The 14306-nt window shown below is 40.8% G+C and overlaps 1 protein-coding gene across 6 annotated transcripts in view; it reads left to right on the top strand.

Moving 5' to 3' along the window:
• Positions 1-14306, top strand: part of cdin1 (CDAN1 interacting nuclease 1) — a 54393-nt gene that overhangs the window by 23372 nt on the left and 16715 nt on the right. For all 6 annotated transcript variants that reach the window (XM_031847059.1, XM_031847063.1, XM_031847062.1 and 3 more), the window contains 3 exons: positions 928-995; positions 2508-2573; positions 2810-2915. In XM_031847059.1, coding sequence (XP_031702919.1) covers positions 928-995; positions 2508-2573; positions 2810-2915 — 240 coding nt within the window. The remainder of the gene's footprint in view (positions 1-927; positions 996-2507; positions 2574-2809; positions 2916-14306) is intronic.

Here is a 14306-nt window from a genome sequence, read left to right as displayed (position 1 = left end):
GTCCAAGCTATTTAGGGGCAAGCAGCTGGGTAGCAAACCAACTGTTTCCTGGGGGAGGAGACTTATTTGAATGAGTGTACATGGGTACGTCTGTATATTATTGTGTCTGTCCAGGCTTTCTTGTGTGTGGTGGGGCTGGGTTCTGTTCATAGCCAGTCAACCCTGTCCCGCCCTACCCTCCTTCCCCCCCCCCCCCCCTTTTTTACCTTTCTTTGGGTGTCCTCTCGTCAGTGTCAACTTAGAGTCAGTTACTCTGCCACAGAGAGTTCATTATAACCGCCCTATTATGTGGTTTGAAAGAGCTCCATCCTCACATGAGAGGGATGCAGTTGAGTCAATCATGGTATGTATGTATTAATTAAATCCATTCTGAGAGATTGGTGTTTGTTGAGGGCAGCATATTGGCCTAAGAGCTTTTCTCTCTCTCTCTCTCTCTCGCTCTCGCTCTCTCTCTCTCTCTCTCTCTCTCTCTCTCTCGGAAAAAGCCAGTTTTGAGATACGGCCTTGGTAAATGCAGAATACCTTTCTGTGGCATCAAGCAGCATGTATTCTGATGCAAAATGGCAGTTATTCTAAAAGCATGCAAGCACTCTATGTATTTTGCCAAATTGGCATTTGTTTCTTCCTCATTAAGGTAATGCACTTTTGGAGATTTTCTTTGTGAAAGCAGATTAAGGTTGAACTAAAATCTTTGATTGGGCTCTCTGTACATCAGCAGAAAGAGGATTGACTTTCACTTTCCATAGGAAGCCAAGAGTGGAGAAAAAAACAGATTCTTAACTTTAGCTGATGTCAAACATACACATGCACAGTTGAGCTTACATCACCTCACGTCTCTGCACTGATCCCGTTACCACTGCAAACTACATTGTACCTATAAAGTACCGCTACTGCTACATGTTGGAATCCTTGACTCTCTTTTCTCAGCGCTATTGGCCAAGAGCACGAGGTGCTGCTCTGTGACAAACTGAAGGAGAGGAACCTTTCCTTCCTCGGTAAGGCGTCTCTTGACCTTCTCATTATGTTTCTAAAGTCAATCTGGTCATGGCAGTGTGTGGACTTTTTGTAAGTTTAGTAAAGGACGGCCTGAACACGACTGATGCAGTGGATGTTATCTCTTATTGATTTGCTAACAACCAGAAGCCACTATCAAATATCCTTGGATGCTGATGCACCGGCATACAATGAATATTTATAGACTAAAAGCTTCAAAGGTAACTTTAATGTTTTGTCAGGTTGCTGTTCAGTTTTTCAGAGTTCGGAGCCAATTTTTTCTAAATGGATTTTAAAAGGCCAGGTTCTTTTCCATATTATCTTGGTACCATTAAGAGGACCATTTTTTTTCCAATAAGTTTTTCGGGGGCTTTATTAATATATAGGAGTTGTTTTTGGTTTTTGGTTGTAGTTTCTAATATTTTAACCAAATTATACTTTTGTTGTCTTAATATCTTCTACTTTGCTAACACCATTATCTTGTTCCAACGATATTAAATCAAGGTAGAGTGTCCAGGTGTGAAATTGTGAAACTGAATTTTTAGCCCCCGTCCCACCCCCCTCCCTTAGGTCAGATGAGTGATGAAGGACAAAAGTCATTCCCACTGTCATTAAGACCATATCATATATTTGAACCTGGAGTGCTGACCTTTCTTCAGAGCTGTACAAAGGGCTGTTCTAAAACTGTCAGAGTTCGGGTAGCACAAGGGCCACTCAGGCGGCCTCACCCCATCTGATAAATGGATTGGAAATAAGCTACCCAACAGCAGGGATGGCCCATTAATTTTAATCAAAGGTGATGTAAAAAGGCGATCAGAGCCACCTGACAATGTCAACAGCCCAGTAGGTATGAATAGAGGCTCCCATCCCACCACATACACATTAACACCCACATTACCACAGCCTGGATGCCCCTCTGTACCACAGGCCTCTGGCAGCCTCTCTGACCTCACTCAGCTCTCTTTCTCCCCCCTTGGCTGACGCTACCTCCTCACCACTGACACCGCCACCCTCGATCTCTCCTCAATTCCCTTCCATGCCCCATTAGTTGAGCTTGGCTGGAGACAAAGAGGCAGGCCCTTGGAACTGAATGACCTGGTCAGCCTGAGATTTAATGGAGAAATCAGGTGTTGTGGGGATAATGGCCGAAGCGCACCAGAAGTCAAGGACAATGGCTGCGGCCTGTGAAGGCAGGGGTCAGACTTACAGAGGCTATAATGCCAAACTTGTCCCCTCGCTGTATATTTTACAAAGCTCTGCCAAACTGGAAAGCAGCTCTGTAACCGGGCTTTACGGGTCTTTGTGCATCGACAGCGAATACGTGGCAGATGTAGTTAATGGTTTTACTGTGCTTGCTTTGCTAACACTTACAATTTTTTTTTGTTACCAGCACCTTGGTGAAGGTTGTTAGGTTACCTGCCTGTGATTGATGCAACAGAACTTGTTTAATGAAGAGTACAACATATTGCAAAGTACGAGTTAGATGTTACAATTCTGCACTTTCTCTCCTGTAGATGAAAACCAGCTGAGAGTTATGGGCTACGACAAAACACCTGATATCATCCTGGAGGTTCCCATTGGTTAGTATTTACATATATAATGTAATTATATCTGAAATAACTGCTTGTTTACTTTGGCCACCTTGTTTCAAGAGAAATTATGCAGTTGTCAAAACATTATCATGTTAATGCCAGATTTTCTTAGATTTTGGTGAATAAATCAAAGGAAATGTCACATGTCCCTTCTGGATTTTGCTTGTGTGGCTTTCTTTTCACTGATTTTCTGAGGGTCGCTCTGTGTTTCTGTTTCTGGAAAGCTGTGGAGGGACACATCGTGCACTGGATTGAGAGCAAGGCCTCATTCGGAGACGACCACAGTCATCGCACCTATCTCAATGAACAGTTCTGGAGCTACTGGAACAGGTGAGTCGTCTCTTCCTATTCTCACCACTTTGTATTCTGTTTTCATATGCTTATCTAAATTAACCATGTTTTACTATTTTCCCCACTTGGCGTATTGTTTATAACTTCTCCTTTTTGACCACAAACCACAATCGGCTTTTCTCAGTATCACAAAGGCAGCTCATATCTCTGACAAACAACGTTAACCGCTTCCTCCCTGGCACAGACCACACTAACCCCACACTTGAACTTCCACATGCAACATCTGCACATCACACTACTTCCACATCCACTCCTGTCATTGGAGCCTTTTTACAGTCTGAAGGGTCTGCCTGTGAGCCTGATTGTGTTCCAGAGTACACACATTGTTTTGGAAGGGAAGCTGGTAAACGTGTGATTAATCTATTGCATCTGTTGTCATGAGAAACTTCGGACAGGAACGGACCCTTGTGGTCGGACCCTCTGTGGGGGAACGGAGGTGTGTGAATGTGTCCGTCTCAATCGGGGCCGTGTATTGGCAAGAATCTGGTGATTCAATGCATATCATGATACAGGGTTATGACTCAATATATTGTGTTGTATTGCAGCTCTGTGAGCAAGGCGACATATTGCAATTTTTTAAACCAAATTTTAGTAAAACGATCATAGTATAAAGAGCACATATGTGTAAAATTTGAGTAAAAGAGGTTTTGCATTTGCATTTTTTACAGTCCCTGTAACATCATATATAACACATCTTTGCAAATTAAAGAAAGTATTGACTGAGTTAACCTTTGCACATAAACTCTTCATTAAAAATCAATAGTGTTTTTGATCGTCGATAAGGTATCAAAAAGCATTATTTGGCTATACTCGATATGTTCAATATTTTCTTCCACCGCTAGTTTCAATGCTAGAAATTAATAATTTGTATTTAATTTTCTATTGAGAGAAGATAATTTGGATCTATATAATCTTTTCACAGTCTACCCACAGAGAACAGGAACTTTAATTAAATTTCATTCTCATCACTGTAAAACACAAGACTAACAAGCTGGTTGAAAGGTTATGCCTCTTTTTATTTAGTCATTCGTGTGCTAGTTTAAAAGGCTGAACACGTCCAATAGTGTCCATTGAATAAATTAACTATTTCTCTATTAAATGCCAGCAAAAAAAAAAAGGGCTATGAATAGGCACACACAGAAGGAAGATTAGGGGTCAATCACACATGGTCTTCACCTCCCTGCCTCCCTTGGTGCTGGGTTCCAGTCACCAAGTTGAAAAGTCGCTCACACTGCCGCCACTCGCCTCACTGCGGCCCCGGCCCCCCTCAGCCGTGACAGCCAGTTGACATGTTGTGACATGGTGCTGGAGTGCCAGGAGGTTCCAGACCGCAGGCACAGCCAGATTTTTTCTCTGTCTCTCTTTTTTTGTTTTATTGGTGCATGTGCAGTACCAGGTCAGGATTTCTTCCAGATTCCTCCCATATATATACTACAAACCATTTGAAATTAATCTGTATTTTAAGCAATAACAGTTTGTAGACTGAAAGGTAAATGAAAGGGAAATAATGGGTCAACGTTCGGTAAAATGTTATGCCCACCTATATATGACTGCTCAACTGATTTCACTCACAAGCTGCCAGCAGAGCAATCATTTGATTTTAAGGGAAGATGACTCATCCAATAGCATTGAGCAGTTAAAATGCAGGAGATGAGGTCAAGGTCAAAATCAATGATGTGTTTTATTTTATTTTATTTTGGAAATGGCCTGCTTCCAGGCTTCCATTACTATTGTTGACGTCAGGAACTAAAAGCCACTGAGGTGTGAATTTAAAAAGGACCAATCTAGATTGTTGACGGTTACTATCTTTGTTAGGCCTCATTAAATATCACTAAGAAAGTTGGTAACAATACAAAGCTTTGCTTAAGCTTCAGATCATTCCCAGACCATTGTTTAATGAGAAAGTACTAAATGATGTCTCAGTCAGTGAAACTTAAAGTAATGCAATAAAGAAGGAGGGCTCATTTGATTAGGGTGACATTAAGATCATACATATTTTACCGTGTAAGTCGATGTTCTTTCTTGGTTTGGATTGAAGAAAGTGGCATTAATCTGTCTTTGGTCTTCCTCCCTTGGTACTCGTGGCATTACATTACAGTAGATCAAAATATCAGAATACCAACAGGCTGATTGGATGGCTAGTGTTAGTCTGAGCCTTACATATTTGCCTACGGGTGTCTTTCATTGATATTCACTGGGGCGGCCCTGTCCGAGTGTATTAAGAAACTGACAAAGTAGATCCCGTCATGTCAGCCAGCAGCCCGGTCAGATAAACATTGTTGTGTCAAAAAAGAAAAAATGTCAGTCCCTTCAGACCCTACCTTTTCCAGCACCCTTGTAATTTTTAATTGACATTTACTGCTGACATTTGAAAATGTGCCTCATCTTTCTCTTATTGTTAGACCTTACGTATTATCGTGTGTGTGTGTGTGTGCGCGCACACATGTGCATGTTTATGTGTGTTAGCAGAGAATTTGGGGTCAGCTCTTTGTAGTCACAAGAAAATAAACCAATAGAGAAATAGGGTACAAGAGAGTGATGGGGTGACATCATCCTTCTTTCACTTCTCATTAGTTGCTTTTAGTTTATGAGACGGGCCCTGATGGGCTGATGTGGAGGGTGTTTGTCCATTCCTCAAACTCCGATTTCAACGTTTGACTCTAAACCTTTCGCTTTTCTTTTTGACTGCCCTTGGACTCGCACAGCAGTGTTTGTAATGACTTCATTGCTCCTGATTGACATTTCCAGTGATTTGCTTATTTTTCATGAATTCCCTCTTTGCTTTAACTGAGCCGCTTCACTCATTGCTCGTGTTAATTGTTCTTTGTTTGCCCTCCGGCAACGTGGAGTGAGCTATGGGGACGTAGATTTTGTAGACGAAAAGAAGAAAAAAAACGTAACTAATTTTTCCTCCAAAGCCCTCACCAACTGCATTTATCATCCAAACAATAGTCTTGCCAACACACTAACCCCATAATGAACCCCTCTTCAGTGGAGTGAGGGGTAATGACGCTTCACCTACAATGCTCCCAAGGAAAAAAGAGAAAAAAAGATGGAGAGAAAAACGGTCTTCTTGCAGAATCAAACGGCGTGTTCAGGCCCAGTGCCTGGATGAGATGGCGTAGCAGCAGCTATTGGTGTCTTCAAGCCATCAATCTTAGCTGGTGGCGTTCCAGAACCAGCGAGCCCTCTGCTCTGACGGATGTTCACATAATTGAGTTATCCATCTCGCCCCAACTATCAAGAGTTGCATAAAAATTATTCACCTGATGGTGAATATTAAACACATAATGAGCCTCTTGTGTGTTTTAGGAGAAGTGGGTAAGGTTAAACACAGCATGTAATGAAATATGGACCCTTCTGTGGTGCCACCTTAACTGTCCCTCCTTGATTATGGTGTACTTAAATCAATTACGGTTGGCAAAGTTCCTACAATGACTCTCTGAGCAGCAACTGAAGATCTGCCCTTGTATATGTCTGATTAGTTTAGCTCACCAAATCCTTAATGCCAAATACATTTAGATAATGGCAATTATTTACTGACTTCCTGCGCTTTTTTGATTGTTAGTTTTGTCTTTTTTCTTATTTTGACCGTGCTACTGTAGTCCCTATGAGGTTTAGTTACTTAATATGTAGTTGTCAGACTCTAGTCCTTTGTAAAAGGTGTGTATCTGGAATGGAAGACCACAGACAGCAGAGACGTTTTGATGCTTGATGGATGGATAAATAGATGGATTTATAGATCAATGATTGGTCCTCGTTGTCAGGAAAGCATGTATCGCGGCTACTAAAAGAAAATATCAGTCAAAACATTAACACTACAGCCTTCCACATCACAGCACAGTCACAAAGATGGCTACAAGGGTTTCTCTTACATTTATATAATACTTGTTTTTATGTTATTTGTCTAGTCTTTGCTTGTTTCATAGTCTCGCAGCATCTCTTCTCTGACAGAGTCCACTCATTTTTCAGATTATGAGGGATCTTTGTGGCCCTTAATTGCCCTCCATGCCGCAGTTGTGAACCATTAAAGAATCGATAGAGTAAATCAGAATTACCACAAAATAGCTTTTCAGCAACAACACTTCTCTGCGGTGGAGTATAGCAGATTAAAAGAGTGAATGTAGAGTTAAATAAATAGATTCAGAGCCCTTTTACTATTTGCCCTCCCCCGTTCCACCAACGCCAACACAATGGACAGCCTGTGTGGAAATGAGCATGGACGCGAGCGTGCCCCCCTCCCAAAGTACATCAGCTGTGAGATTCGTAAACTGCAAATGTGTCAGAGTTGAAAATGTTAGCACTCTTAATGGAGGCTTGAAAAGGTTAGATCTGATAAAAAGCTGTCAGCCGTCCACAAAAAATGATTTATAGCAATATAATGGGACAGTATGCCTCATTTCTCCCTCATATGAAATGGGGGTTAAGACTTTCGGGGGTGCCATTATACATCATCTGGCTTGACCACTTGAAAATTTGTTGAGACTTGAATGCAGGCACATGCATTATGTTCCATCTGGCTCTTTTGTTTTAGTCATTCTGAAAGTCATCCCGTGTTATAGTGGAGATAATTCATGTCCTCCCGTAATTACAAGCAGAAAATTGTCATGCTCCAAAAGTGCATATCGATCTCCATTCAAATGTGTTTTGCGCAAATGAGATTTGTGCCATGTCCTTTGTTGCAACACTTTTTATTTGTTATGCACATAATGGAAGCAAAACTACAATTAATGGGGAAGTCATAATTCTGAAGACTCTCCCCAGACTGTTCCTACAACATCACTAATCTGCTTGCTGACACATTGGCTAATGAATAGACAAGAATCTGATTTATGTGAGGTTTTATATTAGTTGACACAGCTGCAATTAGACATCTTGAGTTCTTTATGAACTTTTTTCCAATTATATCTGGAACTGTATGCTGTAGATTTTACATCCGAAATGTCATGGTATTTCTGTTATACTCCCAGAACCGTCAATCCATTTGAGACATCAAATTAATTTTTTGATTCAAGATATTGTACACTGCCGTCTTTTTTTTTTTTTTTAATGGAAATGTCCATCATTTTTTGTTGAACTTTCCAAAGCAGTAACGACAGGAATGCTTAATTAATGGTTTAGTGTGTTGCAGAAAACCAATATTGAATTCAGCTGATTTTTCCTTTATGTTGGGAAAAAAAGGTTTTACTTCGCTAGATCCTTAGATGTGCACGTATGACTTGTTAAATATGAATAAATACAGTTTCTCATATTTAGAAATGCTCGCTTTGTGCATATAATTCAATAATAGCAGCAGCAGCAGCAGCAGAGGCAGGGCCATCATAGGGCCAGAGCAGATAGGGGATGTCACCTGAGAGAGGGCGCCCACAGGCCGTGGCTGCTGCTGATCCAATGCGGCTGGACATTACAGGGCCATCCCCGAGGACAGGTACTGGCGCTTCTGGGGTGACAATGTGACACCTCCAAGACCTGTACCCTGCCATACTATACTCACCCTTCCTGTCAGAGATGTGCACAACAAAGAAAGGAGGAAATAATAATATCCATTGCAATAGTGGCCTTTAAAGAATAAATAATATTCACTTAAATCACATCCTAATATGTGAATAACTGCATTACTGCACCAACCAGCAATGTGTTTAGTTTCTTAAATAACACTTTATTTTGTGATGTTGATGAGGTGGCTTCTCAGGGGTTGCAGGGTTTTAAGGCTGTGGACTTTGTATTTACTTAATATGCATGGACAATTCTAGTTAAGAGCTTCATTTTCCTTATTTTTTGAAAGTACAAAAATATTTTTTCCTGGTAAATCGCAAGCGCCTCTGACATTGCCTTCCTCCTATTTATAGTTATGGATACCCCATGCAGTGCAGGAACGTGGCCTCTTTTATTGTTTCCTTTGTTATGACATCCTATCGTAGAATATTCCACGGCTAGAAAAATAGCTATCCACAATGGTGGTTCCTTTAGGGCTTTGCGAGTGTTTGTTTTAGGCCACATCGGCACACAGAAGTGCAACGCTGGCCCCCAAAGCACATGCAACTTGGAATATTAATGGCAAATGACAAGTCGGCTCTGATGCTTCAAGGATTTCATGCTTTTAAGGATGCACATTTGGGTGCATTGTTTAAGGCGTCTGGGGTGTAATCCGCACTCTCAGGTCTCGAGCAGCCTCAGGTTTTAGCTCTGGTTTAAGCCTCCATGGCTCCTATTTATTTTTGTAGGGTTGTATGTGAGCATTATCCAAATTTGTCATTTACCATTGAGTGTGAGAGCCGCTTTGACACGGCCGCTGTGTGTATAAACGAGGAGCGGGACAGAAAGCGGCACCCCAGCGATATATATCCCTCCTCCTGTCTTTCTGCTTGCCTGTGACACTGCGAGACGGAGAAGAAAGCCTGGAGTGAAATGAGGTTCAGGCATGTCTACTCCATGAATTCCTGTTTTGCCATGGAACTTTTTTAAAGATTAACGTGCATTTTTTGTCAGCTTTCACAATGTATGTCATCAGACTTACAGACACGCATGTTTTCTCTCCTTCTGTCATTTTTGCAGCCTTTTTTCCCCTCTTCTTCTTTTTCCTTTAGAAGTGACCTTCTGGGTTTCATTCCAGGAGGAAGTCACCAGCATTTGTCAAAAAGCTTAGAAAGTGGTGGACAAGGATTAGAATGGCTTTTTTTCTAAAACTCAATCTAACAGGAGAATTTCACGAGCATTCAGGTCCACATCACAGGCAATGTGACGCAAAACTTGCAGCGATATTTCCTTGACACGGAGATAACCCAGACAAATCGATTTTGTACACTAATACACGGTTCTTGCTGTGCATCACACACAGGCCTGTGCGCACACGTATTGCTGCTGGATATCTTCGCATCTGTAGAAAGTTACATAGAGATAAAAGGGGAAATGGGACGATCATTTTAGGGTCGGGTGTTATCATACAAAGGTCGTGCTCTTGTATTCTGCTGAATATGTTGCTGTCACAAAGGCTAAAAGTAATTTAAGAGGATTTTTTTTTTTTTTATTACCACATTCTATCCACATACACACCCACATTTAAGCTCAGTAGTCATAAAGCTAAAACACAAATATTTAATGCTTTCGAGGACCTTTTGTTCATGAAGCCTTTTTAAGTATTTCATTTCATGCACCTCCACAGCTGCTTCCAAAGCATCTTAACACTGCCCAACTAAAAGGGGCTTAATTGTGTCTTAACCTCTCAGTAGAGCTGGATGAAGGATGAAGGATCAGATGATTCCTCCAGTGTCCTCCTGAGGCCCAAGGAGAGCATTGGACCATGAGTCCCGTGGCCTGTCGCAGGACATGAATGTGGCCAAGAAAAAAAAAAAAAGAGCATATTCTTTACTGGTAAAAAGAAAAAAAAAAGAATCCCAATTGAATAGAAACAATCTGTTCTTTTGTTCTTATCAAGCAATATGGTCCTGACATTTAGTTTTAAGGAATGGCATTTGGTGTAGAGAAAGAGAGCTTTTATTTTTCCATGGTTCATACAGGAGAGGAATGCATATTTTAGTTCTGGATGTGCGATTTCATGACATGGCAAGTGTTTAACAGCTTTTTGGGGGATTAAGATTTCCTTTTTTTTTTTTTTTTTTCTGATCTATTTTTTTGTTCAGTTCACTTGTCTCACTGTGTTGCTACATGTATGGTGTAGGTTGCTTTTGCTGATTATAGTAATAGTATACTTCAAGATTTAAATGTAACCCTTCAAGAGCTACTTGGGTTTTAATCAGCGCTGCTGTATATGCTACGAATTAATGGTTTAGTTTAGCCACTTTATCTTTGCCGTAATTTATATGGCGGTCAGCGTTGTCTGGTGTATTTCTGAGCACAAAAACAGTAAACACGCTTTCTATTTTAGACCAAAAATAAATATATTTTACCTAATGACAGCCAAGGAAACGGTGCTTCATATTTCTGCCTTTGTGTTTAAAGAGCAGCTCTGTGTGTACCAGATAATGTGCTGGTACTCGTGGTCCATGGAGGCCCATCAGTCACTGTGTGGAGCTGGTCGCTTGTGATAAGTGGTTCCTTATAGATAATCTAGACACTGGGCTTTTTATAGGCCCACTGTCCCTCACATAACCTTGTTTTTTTTGGGGGGGGGCTCTTCTCATTTCACCTAAAGTATTCTTGGAGCATGCAGTAAATAACATGTTTTAAGAGAATAACAGAAAATAATGTTTTTCAATCTATAAAAGCCAGCAAAACACCAATCAGCTTCTGCATCCATTGCACACTAGATGAGGTCAAAAGCTGCTACGCTGTTCTGAATTTGCACCCATCATTCTACATTTAGTTAAGTCATCTGACCTCATCCATCTCCCAAAATATCGTTGAACGTCTGAGTTGTTTGTTTCACTATGTAAGGCCTATATCTGATTGTACCTCATGGGAATCACTTTTGATTGATCTATCGTAAGCAACCGAATTTAAATACCAGATGAAGAGGTATTTGTTTTTGTTAACTTTTGCATTGTATTTCAGTATTAATTCACTTCAATGCATTGTTGCCAGAAACACTGAAAGAGATACAAGCACATCTGAGTCTTTCCTCACCCGCCTGGCATTTGTTAAAGAGCTTCGTCAGGACCCTCTTCCCCCATCTCTGTTCCCGGGCAGCCCTTTCCCGTCTCTGGTTTGAGTTTCACGTCTCGCGGCGGTCTGATTGCCTGATAGCTTAAACATCTCTGCCTGCCTATTCCTTAGTGGGGAGTGTGTAATCAAAGACACATGAGCAGCCTGTGTCCAACTGTTGACCTTCTGATTTTGCTCATCAATTCTGAGGGTTAATGTACACGATCTATCAGGTCAACAGATTACTCTCCCCGAGCTCTGTCAGGTCTATAAATGATTAGGAAACAAACGCATTTGGCCATTGAACCCTATTAAAACTTCTTAGAAAAAAAGGTGCACTCAATATGACTGCTGATGTATTCTTTCTACTCTCGTGTTAATGATGCTAATGTTTTCTTTTTCTCTATTATGCATTTTAAATGAGCACCATTAACCAAATCTTTCCAACAAGGGTTTAAAGAGTTAACAGGGTAACGATATTATCCAAATTCCAACTCCGTCCGCTGTCGATGTAACGTTTCATCATAGGCGGGAAAGTTGAAACGGGCGATACCCAATCCTTTTCCTTTTGGACTGATGCGAGATAAGAGAGGCATACATTTCTGATCAAGTGAAATATAAACTCTGCGCAGAGTTTGGGGCTTTGAGACGCCCCCCCCCTTTGAACGGCCGCCGCGGAGATGTCGGAGAAATCTATTTCTCATTTTGAGTGATATCTCCATCAGCTGGCACGTTCGCGCCATGAATCTTCCCCCCCCCATGTTAAACCCGGAATCTGTCTCTTCAATGACGGCTGTGTGTTTTAAATGACCACTCTTATTTTTTTGTAATGGGTGTCTGTGTGTCATGGAGGTTACAAGTGAAAGGGCAGAATAGAGCTGTCTGGCGAAAGGCCTCTGATAGAAAGTGCCACTTCAATTTGCGCACAGCTGCAGTTAAGCCTGGGCTGGCTCACTGTCCGGCCCGACACTTCACATTCTCTTCTCCTGCGACTGGAATGGATGTGAAAACTATTAACTTTAGACAGAGTTTTGGCCTGACCAGTTCTGATCCCTTCCCCTTATTCGTGGCTTATCTTTAGCTTGTTTTGTCAGGATTGCACTCTGACAAAGACTGCCACAGACACAATTTACATCTTGTTTATTTAAGTTTTCTGACTCTTTGAAGCCTTTTTTTTCTAAAACTTGGTCTCAATGTCAATTTTAAAAAGTTTTTAACTGTAAAAAAAATCATATATATACTGTTGTGCACCATTAAACTACATCTTACATTACTTTTTATACCACTTTCCCATTGGAGAGGTCATTGGACTGCAGACTACACATCTCCTAATTTGGTGATATGGGGGTTTAACAGTTTGAGGAACTCTATCCGCGGAGCTGCTGACAGTCCTCAGCCCCCCTGAGTCCTTGCTAAGGACGGAGCTCGCGGTTAAAGAAAAGACTACTGGCTCTGCTTAAAGTATTCGTTGTGGTTTGAATTAGAAAGGGGATAAATTCTCTGAATAATGATCGCAAAACATTTAGCTCCAGCAGCCCGTTTGAAACAAAACACGCTTCGGGAAAAACTTTGAACTACTCCTTCTTTTTTTTTTCTCCCCCAGCCGTTTTGTTTTCATATTGTAGTGCTGAGTTCATGGGAAACTCTCTCCCAGGTTACCTGCGCCCCTGAAAAGTAATGGGAAAAAAAGGATTACGGCCACAAGAATGTTTTTGCAGTTAGTTGAAATATTACCAACCTTGTCAAATGTCATTTTGAATGAGAAAGCAAACATATTTTAATCAGGGTTTTAAAGGCAGGGCTGTGTAAACTGTGACTCTAGGAGAAAGGGGTCAGCTAATTGCAACGTTTGATGTCATGTTTGGTCTCTCTCCATTTTGATGCAACTGCCAGGAAGCATGCTCGCACTCTTTCTCTCTCTCTCTCTCTATGTCACACACACTTTATCACACACACACAGTCAATTGAAAAACTACTGAAAGGTCCGAGAGTTCTCAATTCTGTAATATTCATAGTCTTTGCTTCTTATCCCGTCAGCCCTCCTCTCAACCTCCAACCTCACCTCTCCTGCATCACGGTGCTAAGATTTAAGATCTTATTCATAATTTTGTGAATGAATGTGTATGGGGCATGCCAGTGCATGAAGAGTAGGGTATGGCAGTCCTCAGCCTACGATCCATCTAGATAGGCCTGTCACATGAACTACTTTGGTGGATAATATATTATTTCAGAAACAATATTGTCATTTTAAGACTATTTTATGCGACTAGTATAATGATAATGTAAATGCATAATAATATAAGTACAGCCTTTTGTGATCATTTAATACTTTAAAATATTCAGACACTGGAATAAAAAAATGTAATATTCTAAAAAAAATTAAACATAAATAAAATAAAACCACACAACCAAACCATAAATAAAATGGAAACTACGGCTCTGTCAAAAAGAAAAAAGTCTGCACAATGCCCCCGTCTTATAATGGCTGGGAAAACCTTGCTGTTTACTCTGGCCTCATGTTGCCCAAAATGTTGGTGACATTCTTATGTAAACAAACAATTGGATAAGTCTACAACTTGGAAATTGAGGTCTGGGATTGTAACAGAGTACCGTTATCATGGCATGCTGTGGCATTGAAATTGAAGGTTATCGTGACGTGTACATTTGCTGAGTGTGTGAGTTAAAAGGTACAGCCAGGATAGTAATAGTGTAATACCATATATATATATATATATATATATATATATATATATATATATATATATATAT

Source organism: Anarrhichthys ocellatus, unplaced genomic scaffold, assembly GCF_004355925.1.
Source record: "Anarrhichthys ocellatus isolate YVR2014 unplaced genomic scaffold, GSC_Weel_1.0 scaffold7, whole genome shotgun sequence".
In the NCBI taxonomy this organism is placed as follows: Eukaryota; Metazoa; Chordata; class Actinopteri; order Perciformes; family Anarhichadidae; genus Anarrhichthys; species Anarrhichthys ocellatus.
The sequence above is the reverse complement of the archived record's forward strand: the minus strand, read 5'-3'. Positions and strand labels throughout refer to the sequence as shown.